The sequence below is a fragment of the Geotrypetes seraphini genome, chromosome 3, assembly GCF_902459505.1.
Source record: "Geotrypetes seraphini chromosome 3, aGeoSer1.1, whole genome shotgun sequence".
In the NCBI taxonomy this organism is placed as follows: Eukaryota; Metazoa; Chordata; class Amphibia; order Gymnophiona; family Dermophiidae; genus Geotrypetes; species Geotrypetes seraphini.
This window is the reverse complement of record NC_047086.1, coordinates 346,605,199-346,618,614: the sequence shown is the minus strand read 5'-3', so window position 1 is coordinate 346,618,614 and position 13,416 is coordinate 346,605,199. Positions and strand designations below refer to the sequence as shown.

General features: G+C 39.8%; 1 protein-coding gene and 1 long non-coding RNA gene across 3 annotated transcripts in view; one reads left to right on the top strand and one right to left on the bottom strand.

Annotated features, from left to right (window-relative positions):
- Positions 1–13,416, top strand: part of LOC117358205 — an 80,098-nt gene that overhangs the window by 3,289 nt on the left and 63,393 nt on the right. The gene's annotated exons all lie outside the window — the stretch shown is intronic.
- The window catches only part of HHAT (hedgehog acyltransferase), a 280,070-nt gene continuing 271,318 nt past the window's right edge, over positions 4,665–13,416 (bottom strand). For both annotated transcript variants that reach the window (XM_033939836.1, XM_033939837.1), the window contains one exon: positions 4,665–7,399. In XM_033939836.1, the coding sequence (XP_033795727.1) occupies positions 7,314–7,399 (86 nt within the window). In that variant the 3' untranslated portion in view covers positions 4,665–7,313. The remainder of the gene's footprint in view (positions 7,400–13,416) is intronic.

Below are 13,416 nucleotides of genomic sequence, written 5' to 3'. Positions count from 1 at the left end.
GGAAAAACTAATGCCAGCTCTATGGAGGCGTTAGCGTCTAGCGCGCGGCATTGTAGCACACGCTAAAATCGCTAGTGCAGCTTAGTAAAAGGAGCCCTTGATGTTCTGGTTTTGCAATCATTTCGTGCCATACCAATGTTTTGCTGATTTTTGTTCTTGATATTGCTGATATGGTTGTGCAGTGACTGTTGTTCATTGATTGAACGTTGTTTCAAGTTGACCTAAATAAAGTTTTTTTAAAAATGCAACTCTGGATATAATGGACCGTTTTTCCAGGTCCCTTGAAGTCCATTATAACGAGATTATACTGTACACATTTTTGTCATATGTTGGAGTCTACTGACATGATCTGGCATCTTATTTAACCCCAATATAACAACTGGGTGAAATTCAAACAGAGAAAGTTCCCAAAGGACTGTGAACTGACAAAAACGAAAAAGGAAACAAAAAACAAAATGAAAATGCCTTTAAACCTCGAAAGTGCTCAGAACCAATATATGGTAAGAACGTGACCAAACCGGGGCAGCAAACCCTGTAAGGACTTTCAAAGAGTCTATCACTGCACCATCCTCAAACTGTAGAAAGGAACAGTCAACAGGAAATGCAATCGGTTTAGAAGTGAAGATTCAGGAAGTTGTTGAACTTGATGTTCCATCCAGCATGGGGGTTCTCTGAAGAAGCCTGTCAGGGAAACGCGTTAGGATCCACCTGTACCTGCAAGTTGGCTTCCTAAACACTCACAGTTAAGTTTTGCCTATTTTCAGGATCATAGTTTTCACTTAAGCATTGGACATTTTAAATGGACATTTAATAGAAAAAAGAAGAAAAATAGCACAAAAAGACATTCACCAAAATTTAAATATCTTTCTATTGTTTGAGGATAGTGCAATGATAGACTCTTTCAAAGTCCTTACAGGGGTTGTTGCCCCGGTTTGGTCACTTTTTCGTTTTTATCAGTCATCTTATTTAACTCAACATGGCAGTTTTGTGTCATTTCTTCACACCTATGACCGGTGCAACATCTTTTTAGAAATGCGCTTGGTAAGTACTATAACTTTGTCTGCTTTGCGGTTTTGATTTCTTCTTGTCTGCAGCAATTTCCATGATATGAATGTGGCTTTCCATATGTACTTAACCTTTGTAATGTGATCGGTCAACACTTTCTCTGCTGTTTTACCATCCTGCCTGTTCCTTCAACTAATTAAAATATTCACCTTCTAATCTCGGCTTGGTCCAATGCTATTTAGTTTAGTTTTTTTGTCTGCAGGAAATACTATATGCTTTACATTATGAGCACCATTTCTCGTGAATAACTCCAAATCATGGTAAATTAGGGGGCCTTTTACTAAGGCGAGCTAAATATTAGCGCACGCTAAATGCTAAAGTATGGCAACACGTCCATAGGATATAATGGACGCATTAGCACGTGTTAGCATTTAGCGCACGCTAAGATGCACTAGCGAGCCTTAGTAAAAGGACCCCTTGGTGTTCTCATTTTTTATATTTTTCATGTGTATGTATGGAAGTACACAAAGCAACATGATGGGAGTGTGTGATGGAATGGTTAGAGCTACAGCCTTGGCACCCTGAGGTTATGGGTTCAAATCCCACACTGCGACCCTGGGCAAGTCACTTAATTCCCATTGCCCCAGGTACATTAGATAAGAGTGGGAGCCCACTGGGACAGTTAGGGAAAAATGCTTGCGTGCCTGAATAATTTGTAATCCGCATAGAATTGTGGGATATGCAGAATATAAATTATTAAAATTAATTCCCACAAAAATGTAGATCAAATAATAAAAACAAAGTAGGAAACCCGATGTACAACTACACAATGGGGGAGATGATATTGGGGGAAGGAAACCTAGAAAAGGACTCGGGGGTTTTGGTGGATAAAACAATGACACCGGCGGCACAATGCGCAGCGGCCTCAAAAAAGGGGAACAGAATGTTGGGCATTATCAAAAAAGGTATCACTACCAGAACCAAGGAAGTTATCCTCCCGCTGTATAGGGCAATGGTGCAACCGCATCTGGAGTACTGCGTTCAATACTGGATATGGCGACACTCGAGAGGGTCTAGAGAAGAGCAACAAAAATGATAAAGGGCATGGAGAACCTTCCTTATGCTGAGAGGCTGGAGAAGCTGGGGCTCTTTTCCCTGGTAAAGCGGAGACCTAAGAGGGGATATGATAGAAACGTACAAGATTATGACGGGTATAGAGAAGCTAGAGAGGGACAGATTCTTCAGACTGGCAGGGGCAACAAAAACTAGAGGGCACTCAAAAAAATTGAAGGGAGACAGATTCAGAACAAATGCTAGGAATTTCTTCTTTACTCAGAGGGTGGTGGACACCTGGAATTCGCTTCCAGAAGAGGTGGTAGAGCAGAGTAGAGAATGACACGGTGACAAAATTCATCACCGTCCCCGTCCCCGCGGATAACCGTGGTAAATAAACCCATGTCATTTTCTAGTGTCTATTTCATCCTCTGTCCTTCTACACCAGCATTATTCAAAGCAAAGCTTGTGGGTCAGTGGTTGTGGCCATTCATGCTCTGATTCTTCCCTCTTTCCTTAAAGAATGACGTGAAGATGGTTTCCCGCGGTTATCTGCGGGGACGGGAACGGTGATGAATTTTGTCACCGTGTCATTCTCTAGAGCAGAGTACGATTTTGGGTTTCAAAATGGGATTGGACGAGATCCTGAAGGAAAAGGGGATTGAAGGGTACAATTAGAGGGTTACTATACAGTACAAAATGCTTTGGAGCATTAGATCACTTACAGGTCATTGACCTGGGGGGCCGCCGCGGGAGTAGACTGCTGGGCATGATGGACCTGTGGTCTGTCTCGGCAGAGGCGATGCTTATGTTCTTATGCTCTTAGATGTTTTCAAACACAAACTTTTTCTTCAGAGCAGAGATTCAGTTCTGTAAATGTAAAAAAGGCTCAATGCTGCAGGCATTTCGGCACAGAAAACTGCACCTTCAGGAATCTGTGACTACTCTGCAAGAGATTTTTCAATAAACCAATGTGGTCAGGTTTCTTAAGTTTGTTTTGAAAAAAAATACGGACTCAAGATGAAATTATTATTATTTTTTTGTTAATCTTTATTCATTTTTAAAACTCACAATAAGTGTAACATATTATACAATCATTTATACTTTAACATCACTTAATAATCTATCATCAATTCTAACTCGCATCAAATATCCCCCCTCCCTTATATCCAACAGTTATTCATAAGCAAAAGAAATCATAAAATATTTCCACCCCCCCATCCCACCCTGGACGTGTATGAACAAAAGGGAAAAATTAATATTTATTCTATGTAGTAATTTCAATCTTTATAGTATCTTGTTAATGGCTCCCTGCTGCATGGCAATTATCCTTTCCATTTTGAAAATGTGACACAGAGTTCCACCAAAAGCTATAATTCAGCCTATCCCAATTTTTCCAATTATTTGTAATATGTTGTATGGCAACCCCTGTCATAATGAGTAGAAGCTTATTGCTATTAGAGGATATTTGGCTTTTTGCCCTCATTGACATGCCAAACAAGATGAAATTAAAGAGAGCAACAACCAAAGTTTTGCTGGCTCACTGTATGTATGTCAGCATTTTCCTCCGTTAGAGCAATACGTCGTTATTGTTTTATTTCACTTTATGAGCACCGATTCTCATGAATAACTTTGAGTCATGGTAAATTAGGTGCTCTCATTTTTGTTTACAATTTTCACGTGTATAAACCTCCGTTAGAGCAATATGTTACTATGGTTTCACTTCACGTCCCCCTTTTTTATGAATGCATAGTGCGGGTTTTAGTGCCGGCAGCAGTAATTGCTCCGACGCTCATAGGAATTCTCTAAGCGTCGGAGCAGTTGCTGCCAGCGCTAAAACCTGCACTATGCATTCGTAAAAGACGGGGTTTATGAGCACCGATTCTCACTAATAACTTCGAGTCATTGTAAATTAGGTGTTCTCTCTGTGAAAACTGTTAAGTAAAAAAAATAAATTTCCACATGTATAAACCTCTGTTAGAGCAATGTTATTATATTTTCACTTTGCATTATGAGATTTTCAGTTTTTAGAGCAATATTGAGACATTTTTAAATATTAGTCTGGCTTGGTTTCACCATTCTTTGCTTCATTAGCTTTCTGTTGGTTAATTACACTAGTTTTTCTTGAACATGAATTGTCCATGAATGGACTCTTTGGCTTTCTTTTATGAATTGGTTTCAATATTTTTTTTACCTTTTTAGACTTTGTTACCTCAGAGCCTATCGAATGATTTTCATTAGGACATTAGCTCTAACACCTAGGTTAGTAATTTGCCCTTCCCCCTTTTATCAAGCTGTGCTAGAGGTTTTTAGCGCAGCCCAGTATGTGTTCTGAAGCCGATAGTAATTCTATGAGCGACAGAGCATTTACTGTGCGGGCTCATGCTAAAAACCTCTAGCACAGCTTGATAAAAAAGGGCCCTTAGTAATTTCAGCATGTCAATTTGAATTCACTTCCTTACCCTCTTTTTAAATATTTTTAATATCAATCCAAATAATGGGGTATGGGGGTCCATTAACTAATTTTGTTACATTATAATTAAAATGTGATTCTCTTTTTTTGTTGTTGTTAGATTCCTTTGCACATCCAGAGTTGGTTAGGGGTGGGGGGTGGACTATTTATTTGGAAGAGTAAATTTATTTTTTTTGTTTTTACAATATTGATAGTATGATATACATTTTTATTGTTTTATAATTAGGATAAGAAGGGGATAAAAATTGTTAAATGTAATAATTCTGATGATAATAATGTATTTTCATATAGTTTTTCTGATTTTTCAATTGTATACATTATAAAGTTTGAAATATCAATTAAAAAAATATTTTTAATATCACATCACCCATTAAAATTTTTTTCAAATATTTTTATCCATTGGTATCACCCATCACATCACTTATTAAAACTATTCCATTTTTCATCATTCTGTATAGTTATTCTCACCATCATTTCACTCTTTTGTTGTTTTTTTTTTTATAAATCTTTATTCATTTTTTAAACTCACAATAAGTATAACACAAAATACAATCATTTTATACTTTAACATTACTTATTATATCATCATATTATATCTTTCATCAAATATCTCCCCTCCCTTATATCCAACAATTAATCATAAGCCGAAGAAATCATAAAATATTCCCACTCTCTCACCCCACCCTAGACATGTATGAACAAAAGGGAATTAATGTTTATTCTATGCAATACTTTCAAGCTTTACAGTATCTTTCTTAATAGCTCCCAAATAACCTAAAATTTCTTAAAATTTCCTTGCTACACGACAATTATCCTTTCCATTTTGAAAATGTGACACAAAGAGTTCCACCAAAAGCTATAATTCAGCCTATCCCAATTTTTCCAATTATTCGTAATATGTTATATGGCAACCCCTGTCATAATGAGTAGAAGCTTGTTATTATTAGAGGATATTTGGCTTTTTGCCCTCATTGACATGCCAAACAATACGGTATTCCATTTTTCATCATTCTGTGTAGTTATTCTTACCATCATTTCACTCTTTTGGATATTCATGCATTAGTACTACTCTTTATTTCTCATTCACTGGTACACCATTTCTTAGTTTTATATATATATATATCTTTATAGGACCCTCGAAGAAGACTACATTTAGCCGAAACATGGACTGTGTGGAGTCTGGAATGTTTTTCATTCATCATATTCCAGCCACATTGTTTGTATTGTTTTAGACTTTTGTCAATAAACTTTTTATCCAGAGCATCAGTTCCACCTTTTGCTTTGTTTTGGATTTCCTTCTACTATGGAACCTTGAAGTTTTCTCTTTTGTTGTTGGTTTTACCTGGCTAAGTAGCATTAGCCAGCATATACCAGGACACAAGTTCTGGCTAGTATTAGGATACCAGCACTAAATATCTGGGTATAAACCCCCCCAGGGCAGTTAGCATTTGAAAAAAACACTGACCAACGTGGGTAAATATTATCCTGTTAGTATTGAATGTTGTAGCTGAACATGTACGTTGCTTTTTTTTTTCCCCACTGCTTTTATTCCATCCCAAATGACACCCCTTCTTTAAACATATAAAACAGCCAAAGGTATATTTAGATCTGGCCCCAGTTTTGTTGGGTTTTTTAAAATAAATTGCATTTAAGCAGTTGGGGCTGACCTGACTGCATAAATTATTTTGAAAACGGCCTGATGTTGTACTGACTGCATTAAAATCCATAAGTGAGATGACAACTTTCAATACTTTTAATGTATGTTCATTGAAGAAATATAGTAAAGAACACAACAGATTCAAATCACTTAACACTTTATTAAAACAGATACACAGAAGCTTTAAGCACAATGAATGTATCGCCCATTAACATTCTAATCACAGTTCTCTAGAAAAAAAATACAAAAATACTGTATAAACATGATTTTAATACTGTATGTTTTATATAATACTTGCTATTATTAGTATAGCAAATTATGATGCAAAGAATGTGCTGTATAGCTGAGTCATTCATGAGTCATCCTGTAAAGAAGATGATGTTTTGTTTGTATTTCACTGTGGTGTACAGTCTCTTGATGTAAACTACATCAATTTGGAAGGTATTGCGATCTAGAAATTTATTTTAATGTAATGCAAACGTGATGGGATGCACGTTTCCAGGTGTGTGTGTGTGGATATAGCACAGCCTTAGCAATGCCTTTTTTCTATTAAAAATTGGTATGAAATTTTTTTGTTCTGTATTCTATTAAATAAATACAATAAAAATTGGTATTTGTCAGGACATACAGTACATAATGCTTAAAATTTACAGAGAAATTCTGTATTTGTCAACAACTACCTTTTGAAGGGAAAACGATGACAACAACCTTCCTTGACATAACAAAGTGTTTCATAGATTGCAAGATGTCTCCACTGTTCATTAGAGACGCATGGCCCATCTCCGATTCGCATTTTCTCTGAAGAGGTTTCTGTTGACTTCATTGGCCATTTGGACTTGATATGGATTTTTTGTAGCCTCTTTCAGGTTTGAAAATGGCATTGTTTCTCTGCCGCCTGTTGAAATGAATGGCTTTGGCTCCCCATAACCGAGGAGTGTATTTATTTTCCACAGGTACAAATGAACTCTGCATTGATTTTGAAATCTAGGATATGATGACCTGAGTCAATTGTAGAGAGCAGAATAGGAGGCATACAGGTATCGATCCATATTCACAAGGGCTGACCCATCCTATTAATGTTGTAGTCATTGCTGATGACTGAAGATATATGCAAAAGTGCTAATGCTAGGAATAAATTCTGTCTTGCTCTATTCCAATGTTAGAGCAGCAATACAAGAATCCAAGAACTGTCAGTGTTGTCCAAGGCCAGCCTGTAACAATAAAGGAAAATCAAACATTTACAACTAAGTAATTTCAAACAGTTTGATCCACCCAGGTTCTAGACTACAAACATTTCCAGGAGATAAACAGATGCTTGTTTACTGCAGTGGATAAAATTATTATATCCTGCATTCTAAAATAAACTAAATAAAGTCCCTCTGTAAGGTGCTTATTAAGATTGAGGTCTATTTGGTTGACTATAATTCCTCTTGCAACTTGTTAATGTTAACTACTATTTCAGCCCCATATCTTTTCCATCGACGAGCAGGACTGAGTCAGGCATACAAGTGGGGTGACTTTATCTGCAGAAATGGACAGAGCTGCTCTCCCAGTAGAACAAAATAGGGAAAATGTGAAATCCTAGCACAAAATTTCACAAAAAGCATATACTTTGAATTGGGCATATAAGTAAGCCAAGTCTCTTCAAATAGTAGGTCACAACATTTCCACTAAGTCACTAGTCTGACCGTCACTCGTCTTCCTATCAACCTGGCCAAATTATTGGCTTTGCGATCTGGAGTACATTTTGGAGGGTCATATTCATTGGTTCATATCTGCTGCCCTTGTGTCAGTTATCTAATATAATAAAGCTCTAAGCGCGCATGCGCACTCCCACCTGCGTGCTCCCATTTTCTGTGAGCTGTAGGGACCCACAGGTAGGAGTGCGCATGCGCGCGGCGTCGTAGAGCCTGTTGGACACGGCGGCTCTTGCAGTCTGAAGGATGTGAACTGGCCAGGGTGACGTCAGTGGGGGCTGGAATGGACTTTAATTCCTGCCTCCCAGGCTTCTCCTCCTGCTCCAGCTGGGCCCGCGTAAAAAAAACCCCAAAAACCCCAGAGCTCGCTTCGGGTCCGGCAAGGGCTGCAGGTTCTGAAACCTTCCGATTCTAGCAGCGTCTGCAGCACTCTACACACGCTGCTTCGGGGCCTTCTACTGAAGGCCCCGAAGCAGCATGTGTAGAGTGTTCCAGACGCTGCTGGAATCGGAAGGTTAGTCGGGATCGCGGGAAGGGAAGGGGGGGTAAGGGGCTAAGGGAGCCGGCCAGACCACGGGAAGGGAAAGGAGGGGTAGGGGAAATGCTACTGCTGCACAGGGAAGTGGTGTGGGGGGAGGGAATCCTGCTGTGGCTGCTGCACAGGGAAGTGGTGGGAGAGAAATGCTGCTGCATAGGAGGCAGGGAGACAGATAGAAAGAAAAGAAGAAAGACACAGGGGCAGGGGGAGACACAGAAAGACAGACAGACAAAGAGGGCCAGGGAGAGAGACAGACAGCAGGAGGGAGAGAGAGAGACAGAAATAAAAACACACAGACATATATTCTAGCACCCGTTAATGTAACGGGCTAAAATACTAGTTGGTTTATAAAGACACAGCTGTCAAACAGAATTGCATTTGAAGATTGAATTGTTTATTTGGATACATGGGTAGCAGATAAATATGTAGCCACAGCTGTCATTAAAATCAAATGGTGGTCAAGGCAAGGGCTGCTTTTGACACTGGCTTTCCCTTTTGGGCTCGCATATGGGCAGACTCCACGACTAACTCAAAAGGGCATTATGGCACCTAGAGTGCGCAACCTGCTTGCCCTTCCTTTGTTATCGCCCTCCAGCCGACCTCTTTGTTCGTGTTCCGTTGGGGGTCAGGTTCCTGAAGAAGGGCTCCTCCCGAAATCAGCGCGGTCGAACCTCTTTTCCTGGCGCAGTTTTTTGCGTTTATCAGTTTGTGAGATAGTTTCAGATAAGTATTGTGTTCATTTGATTTTTGCATGGTGATTTGCAGGGTGGTCAAGATGGCGGCGATGTGAAGAGCTGTGAGAGACGCGTTAAGATCTCTCCACGTTTAGCTTTAGTTTTTGCCTGAATTATTTACCTCATTTTTTTTATGCCTCCGAAAAGAAAAGGGGTGGTCAGGGGACCTTCCTCGCCGGCCCTGGCGTCTACCCCCCGGCAGCTAAAGTTGGAAAGCTTCTTTTCGGCTCCTCCGGCACCAGTAATATCCGGAGTGGAGAGCCCGGTGTTGGGCGGCGAAGAGAGGGAGTCGCTTGCCCTTTCGGGCATAGAAACATCGCTGTCTCCTCCGGTTTCCCACACTCCTCCGTGTCCAGCAACTGCCGGAACGATGTGGCGAGAGACACCCGATCCCGGAAGTGGAAGCACGGGGTCTCCCGACGAGGGCACACCGTCTGGAGACAGTTTGCTGATGGAAGCCAACAAGAGAGAGGGGGATTTGTCCTCTCCGACGGAGGTCTCTCTTCAAAGCATCTGGTCTTTGCTTCAGCGGATGGAGTCAAAAATGGAAAAATCATCTGAAAAGGTAACAAAAATTGTGGAAAAATTGGACTCGCTGACTGAAACTGTGGAAATAATGAAAAGGGATTCTAGTGCTCAAACTAAGCAGATGCAGGAGGATATATTGCATTTACAACAATTCAAGGTGGCTTCAATTAAAGATAGTTTCCTTATAAATAAGAAATTGGAGCAATTTGAAAATTTCAACAGGCATTTGAACCTCCGTATTTTAAACTTTCCTCAAATTCCGGGTATATTGCCTTTGGACTTATTAAAAAGATACCTGATTGAAAATTTAAATATTTCGTCAAATTGTATTCCCCCTATAAATAAAATCTACTATTTACCAAATAAGAAGATACCCGGAAGACAAGAAGGAGAAAACGAGATTGAGAAAGAGATAAGGAGGGAAAATAATGAAACAGAATTTGCTAATGTGACTGATCTTCTTGAACAAACAGTTACTACTGATACAGTTAGAGCTACGCTCTTAGTATCATTTGTTTTTGAGCAAGACGTGAACATGATTATGAAACTATTCTTTAAAAATTCACAGAAATTATTTGGGGAGCAAAAAGTTTGGATATATCCTGATGTCGCAAAGACTACACAAGAACGGAGGAAAGAATTTCTTTCTATGCGTCAAGATACTATAAAATTGGGAGCAACTTTCTTGTTAGCATACCCCTGTAAATGCTTAGTTAGGTATTTGGGAGTTAAATACACATTTTTTTCTCCTAATCATCTGAAGGAATTCTTGGATGTAAAGAAAATCATCAAGGACTGAGGGAAAATAGAAATTAATAGCTGGTGTTTAGAACATAAAGCCTAATTGTTTAATTAAGTTCCTCGTTAAATTTCTCTCAAAAAGTTCTGATTGACCATCCCCCTATTATGGTGGTCTAAGAAAGGAAAAATTATTTTTATAAGTATGAATCTGTAATACTTCTGTATTGTTTTTTCTTTCCTGTATTTAATGTAACAAGATGTATTCTTGTAAAATTTTGTTGAATAATAGAAATAAAAATTATAAAAAAAAGAAAAAAAAAAGAAAACTGCTGCCTATGGAGAGATTTCTTCAAAACTTGGAGCAGGAAATAATTAGAGGGAGCCAGGTCATTGACTCCATTTTGGACTCAGGCTCTCTATGATAGACCCAAGTATTATCTCTAGTCACCAAATGATGAAAAAAATTCACTTGGTCTTCATGGAGCATCTCCAAGTAATCCCAACAGCACTGGAGTCTCATGGTGTCAACATTCTTGGAACCCATCTTGCACCTTGGACATGCCCAACTTTTCATGAATTATTTTCCAAACCGTACCTGCCGAGATACCCATTTCTTCAGCTATTTGGGAAACCTTAATTTGTCTGACAAAATTAAATCCTCGACTTTCTTGCACATTTCTCTGGAAGTTGCTTCCACAGGCCATCCAGTATGAGGATCATCTTCAATGGACTCACTACCCCACTTAACTGCTTGCTCCAAAATGTTACTTTGTCGGATGATGTGGCTGACATTATAAACTGAAGTCATGGATTTTCTTTGGCTTTTTCCCTTCTTTTGTGAGAAATATTATCACTGAACATTGCTCCAAATTTAGCAGTTTCTTACTTGATTTGCACGAGGACTCTCCTGACATCCTGTCTCTTGGAATGTTAGATTTGCACTGAGCTGCAGCTGTGCATGAGTAACCTTGAGACATGTCACAACTTGCACAGGTTTGTTTCAACACACTTGCTACTGTCCTTCATACTCGGGTACATAAATTATTGAACACCCCTTGCACTTTGTGTTTGTGTATTCCTTTAATTATGGCTTTTCAAATACATTAAAATGAACAATAGAAGAACGCTAATCCAGATAAATTACTGTACTCCATCCCACATCAGCTGAGATGAGGAAGACAAATAAGAGAAAAATGTACATTTAAGAATCTAGGAAGAGCAAACAAACTCCTCCACAATTCATCTTGCAAAAATGTCATTTGTCTAGAAGTTCTTCAATACACCACCCACTGATGCCAACAAAGAAATCAGGTAAAATTAAAAGTCTTCTATGATTTTTCTCAGTTTTTAAAACTCTATATTGTATGTTGCTAGCAGGGGTATTCACTCTGACTTGCTTTTGATAAGAAAAGCAACAAAAGCCTTTCTCTAAGTTGTCATGTCAGCAACTCTACTGGCTTTATTGTTAAATTCATACAAATCCCTATTTATTTTTGCTATTATATTTGATTACACTCCTCAAAAAACTGCTCATGGCAAGCCATAAACACAATACAATTAAAACAGCTTTTTATTATTTCCAACTCCATGGAAGTTGGAAAGAATTATACAAACAAAGTTTTGGATGTCTGTCTAGGGGCAAAATATTAGCAGTGGTGTACCAAGGGCGGGCAGTGGGTGTGGTCCACCCTGTGTGCAGGCAGTAAGAGAGTATATCAACTAGTTGTGAAGCCACAGTCTACATGCATGAGGTTGTTAGTTCTGCTGGTCCCCTGCCCCCTCCGATGTCAACTTTCTGTTCTGGGGCAGGGAACCGGCAGAGTTAATGGCATGGTTCTGTGATTGCTGGATGTATTCCCCTTACTGCTTGGGGTGGGGTGGGGTGGAGAATGCTCTTCCCCAGGTGACAACCAAACTAAGGCCCAGAGTCACAAAAGATAGTGACTCAATCGCTGTTGGCCTATTCTCTGGCCAATTTTCAAACAGCGATTTGATTCACTATCTTGTTTGCATGCAAATGATTTGCACGCAAACTCACCGACTCAATCACGCAGTGAGTGATTGAGTCGGTGCAGAGCCCTGACAGTAGTGACTGGAGAAGCAGCCTCCTGTCACTGCTGTCAGAGCTTCTGCTGTTTTTTTTTTTCTTTTTTTTAATGGCACAGATATTTTGCATGTATTGCACACACAAAATATCTGCCCAATTAAAAAGAAAAAAAACCCTCCTCCCGAACCCCAAAAAATGGTAGGAGGGTGCCCACTCCCTCCTCCTGTCGGCCCGCCCCCCCCCCCTGTTCCCGTACCTTTAAGATGGGACAGGAGGGGTGCCCCATCAAAGCTCCTGCTCCTCCAGCCTACCCGCTACAATACGGGCCTTGGGTCCCTCCCAAGGGAGGAGCCCGAAGCGCCTAAGCCAATCAGGGCCTTAGGCCCTCCCCGTGCATCACATGACAGGTGTACAGCAGTTGGGTTTTAGAATCGTAAAACCCGATGCAAAACAGCCAAGCAAATGTTAGTGAATCGATGCTTGGCTATTTTGCATGGGGTTTTACAAATTCGTATGGCCGGATCGAGAAATGGGCGATTGAGGGGGAAAACATGCAGTGGGCAGTTTTGTGAATCAGGTCGGATAGCAGCAGTGATCGTCGCTAACAGGTTTAGCAGCGATCGCTGACTTTAATGAATTGGGCCATAAGTACACCATTGAAAATAACTCTTGAGTTCTTGTCAGGTACTTGTGACCTGGATTGGACACTGTTGGAAACAGTATACTGGGCTTGATAGACCTTTGGCCGGTCCCAGTATGGTACTCTTTATGTTCTTACATGAAACTTGGCATGAGGGAAAGACAGAGAGTTTGAAAACGGAACCTCCATTCCAATTTCAACTAGAGTTATAAGCCCCCCCTCTCAAATGATCCAAAGCATTTGTATGGGAGGTATTCCAACTTCCACAGCAGAAAACAATTAATGAAATGGGATGAAACTTGG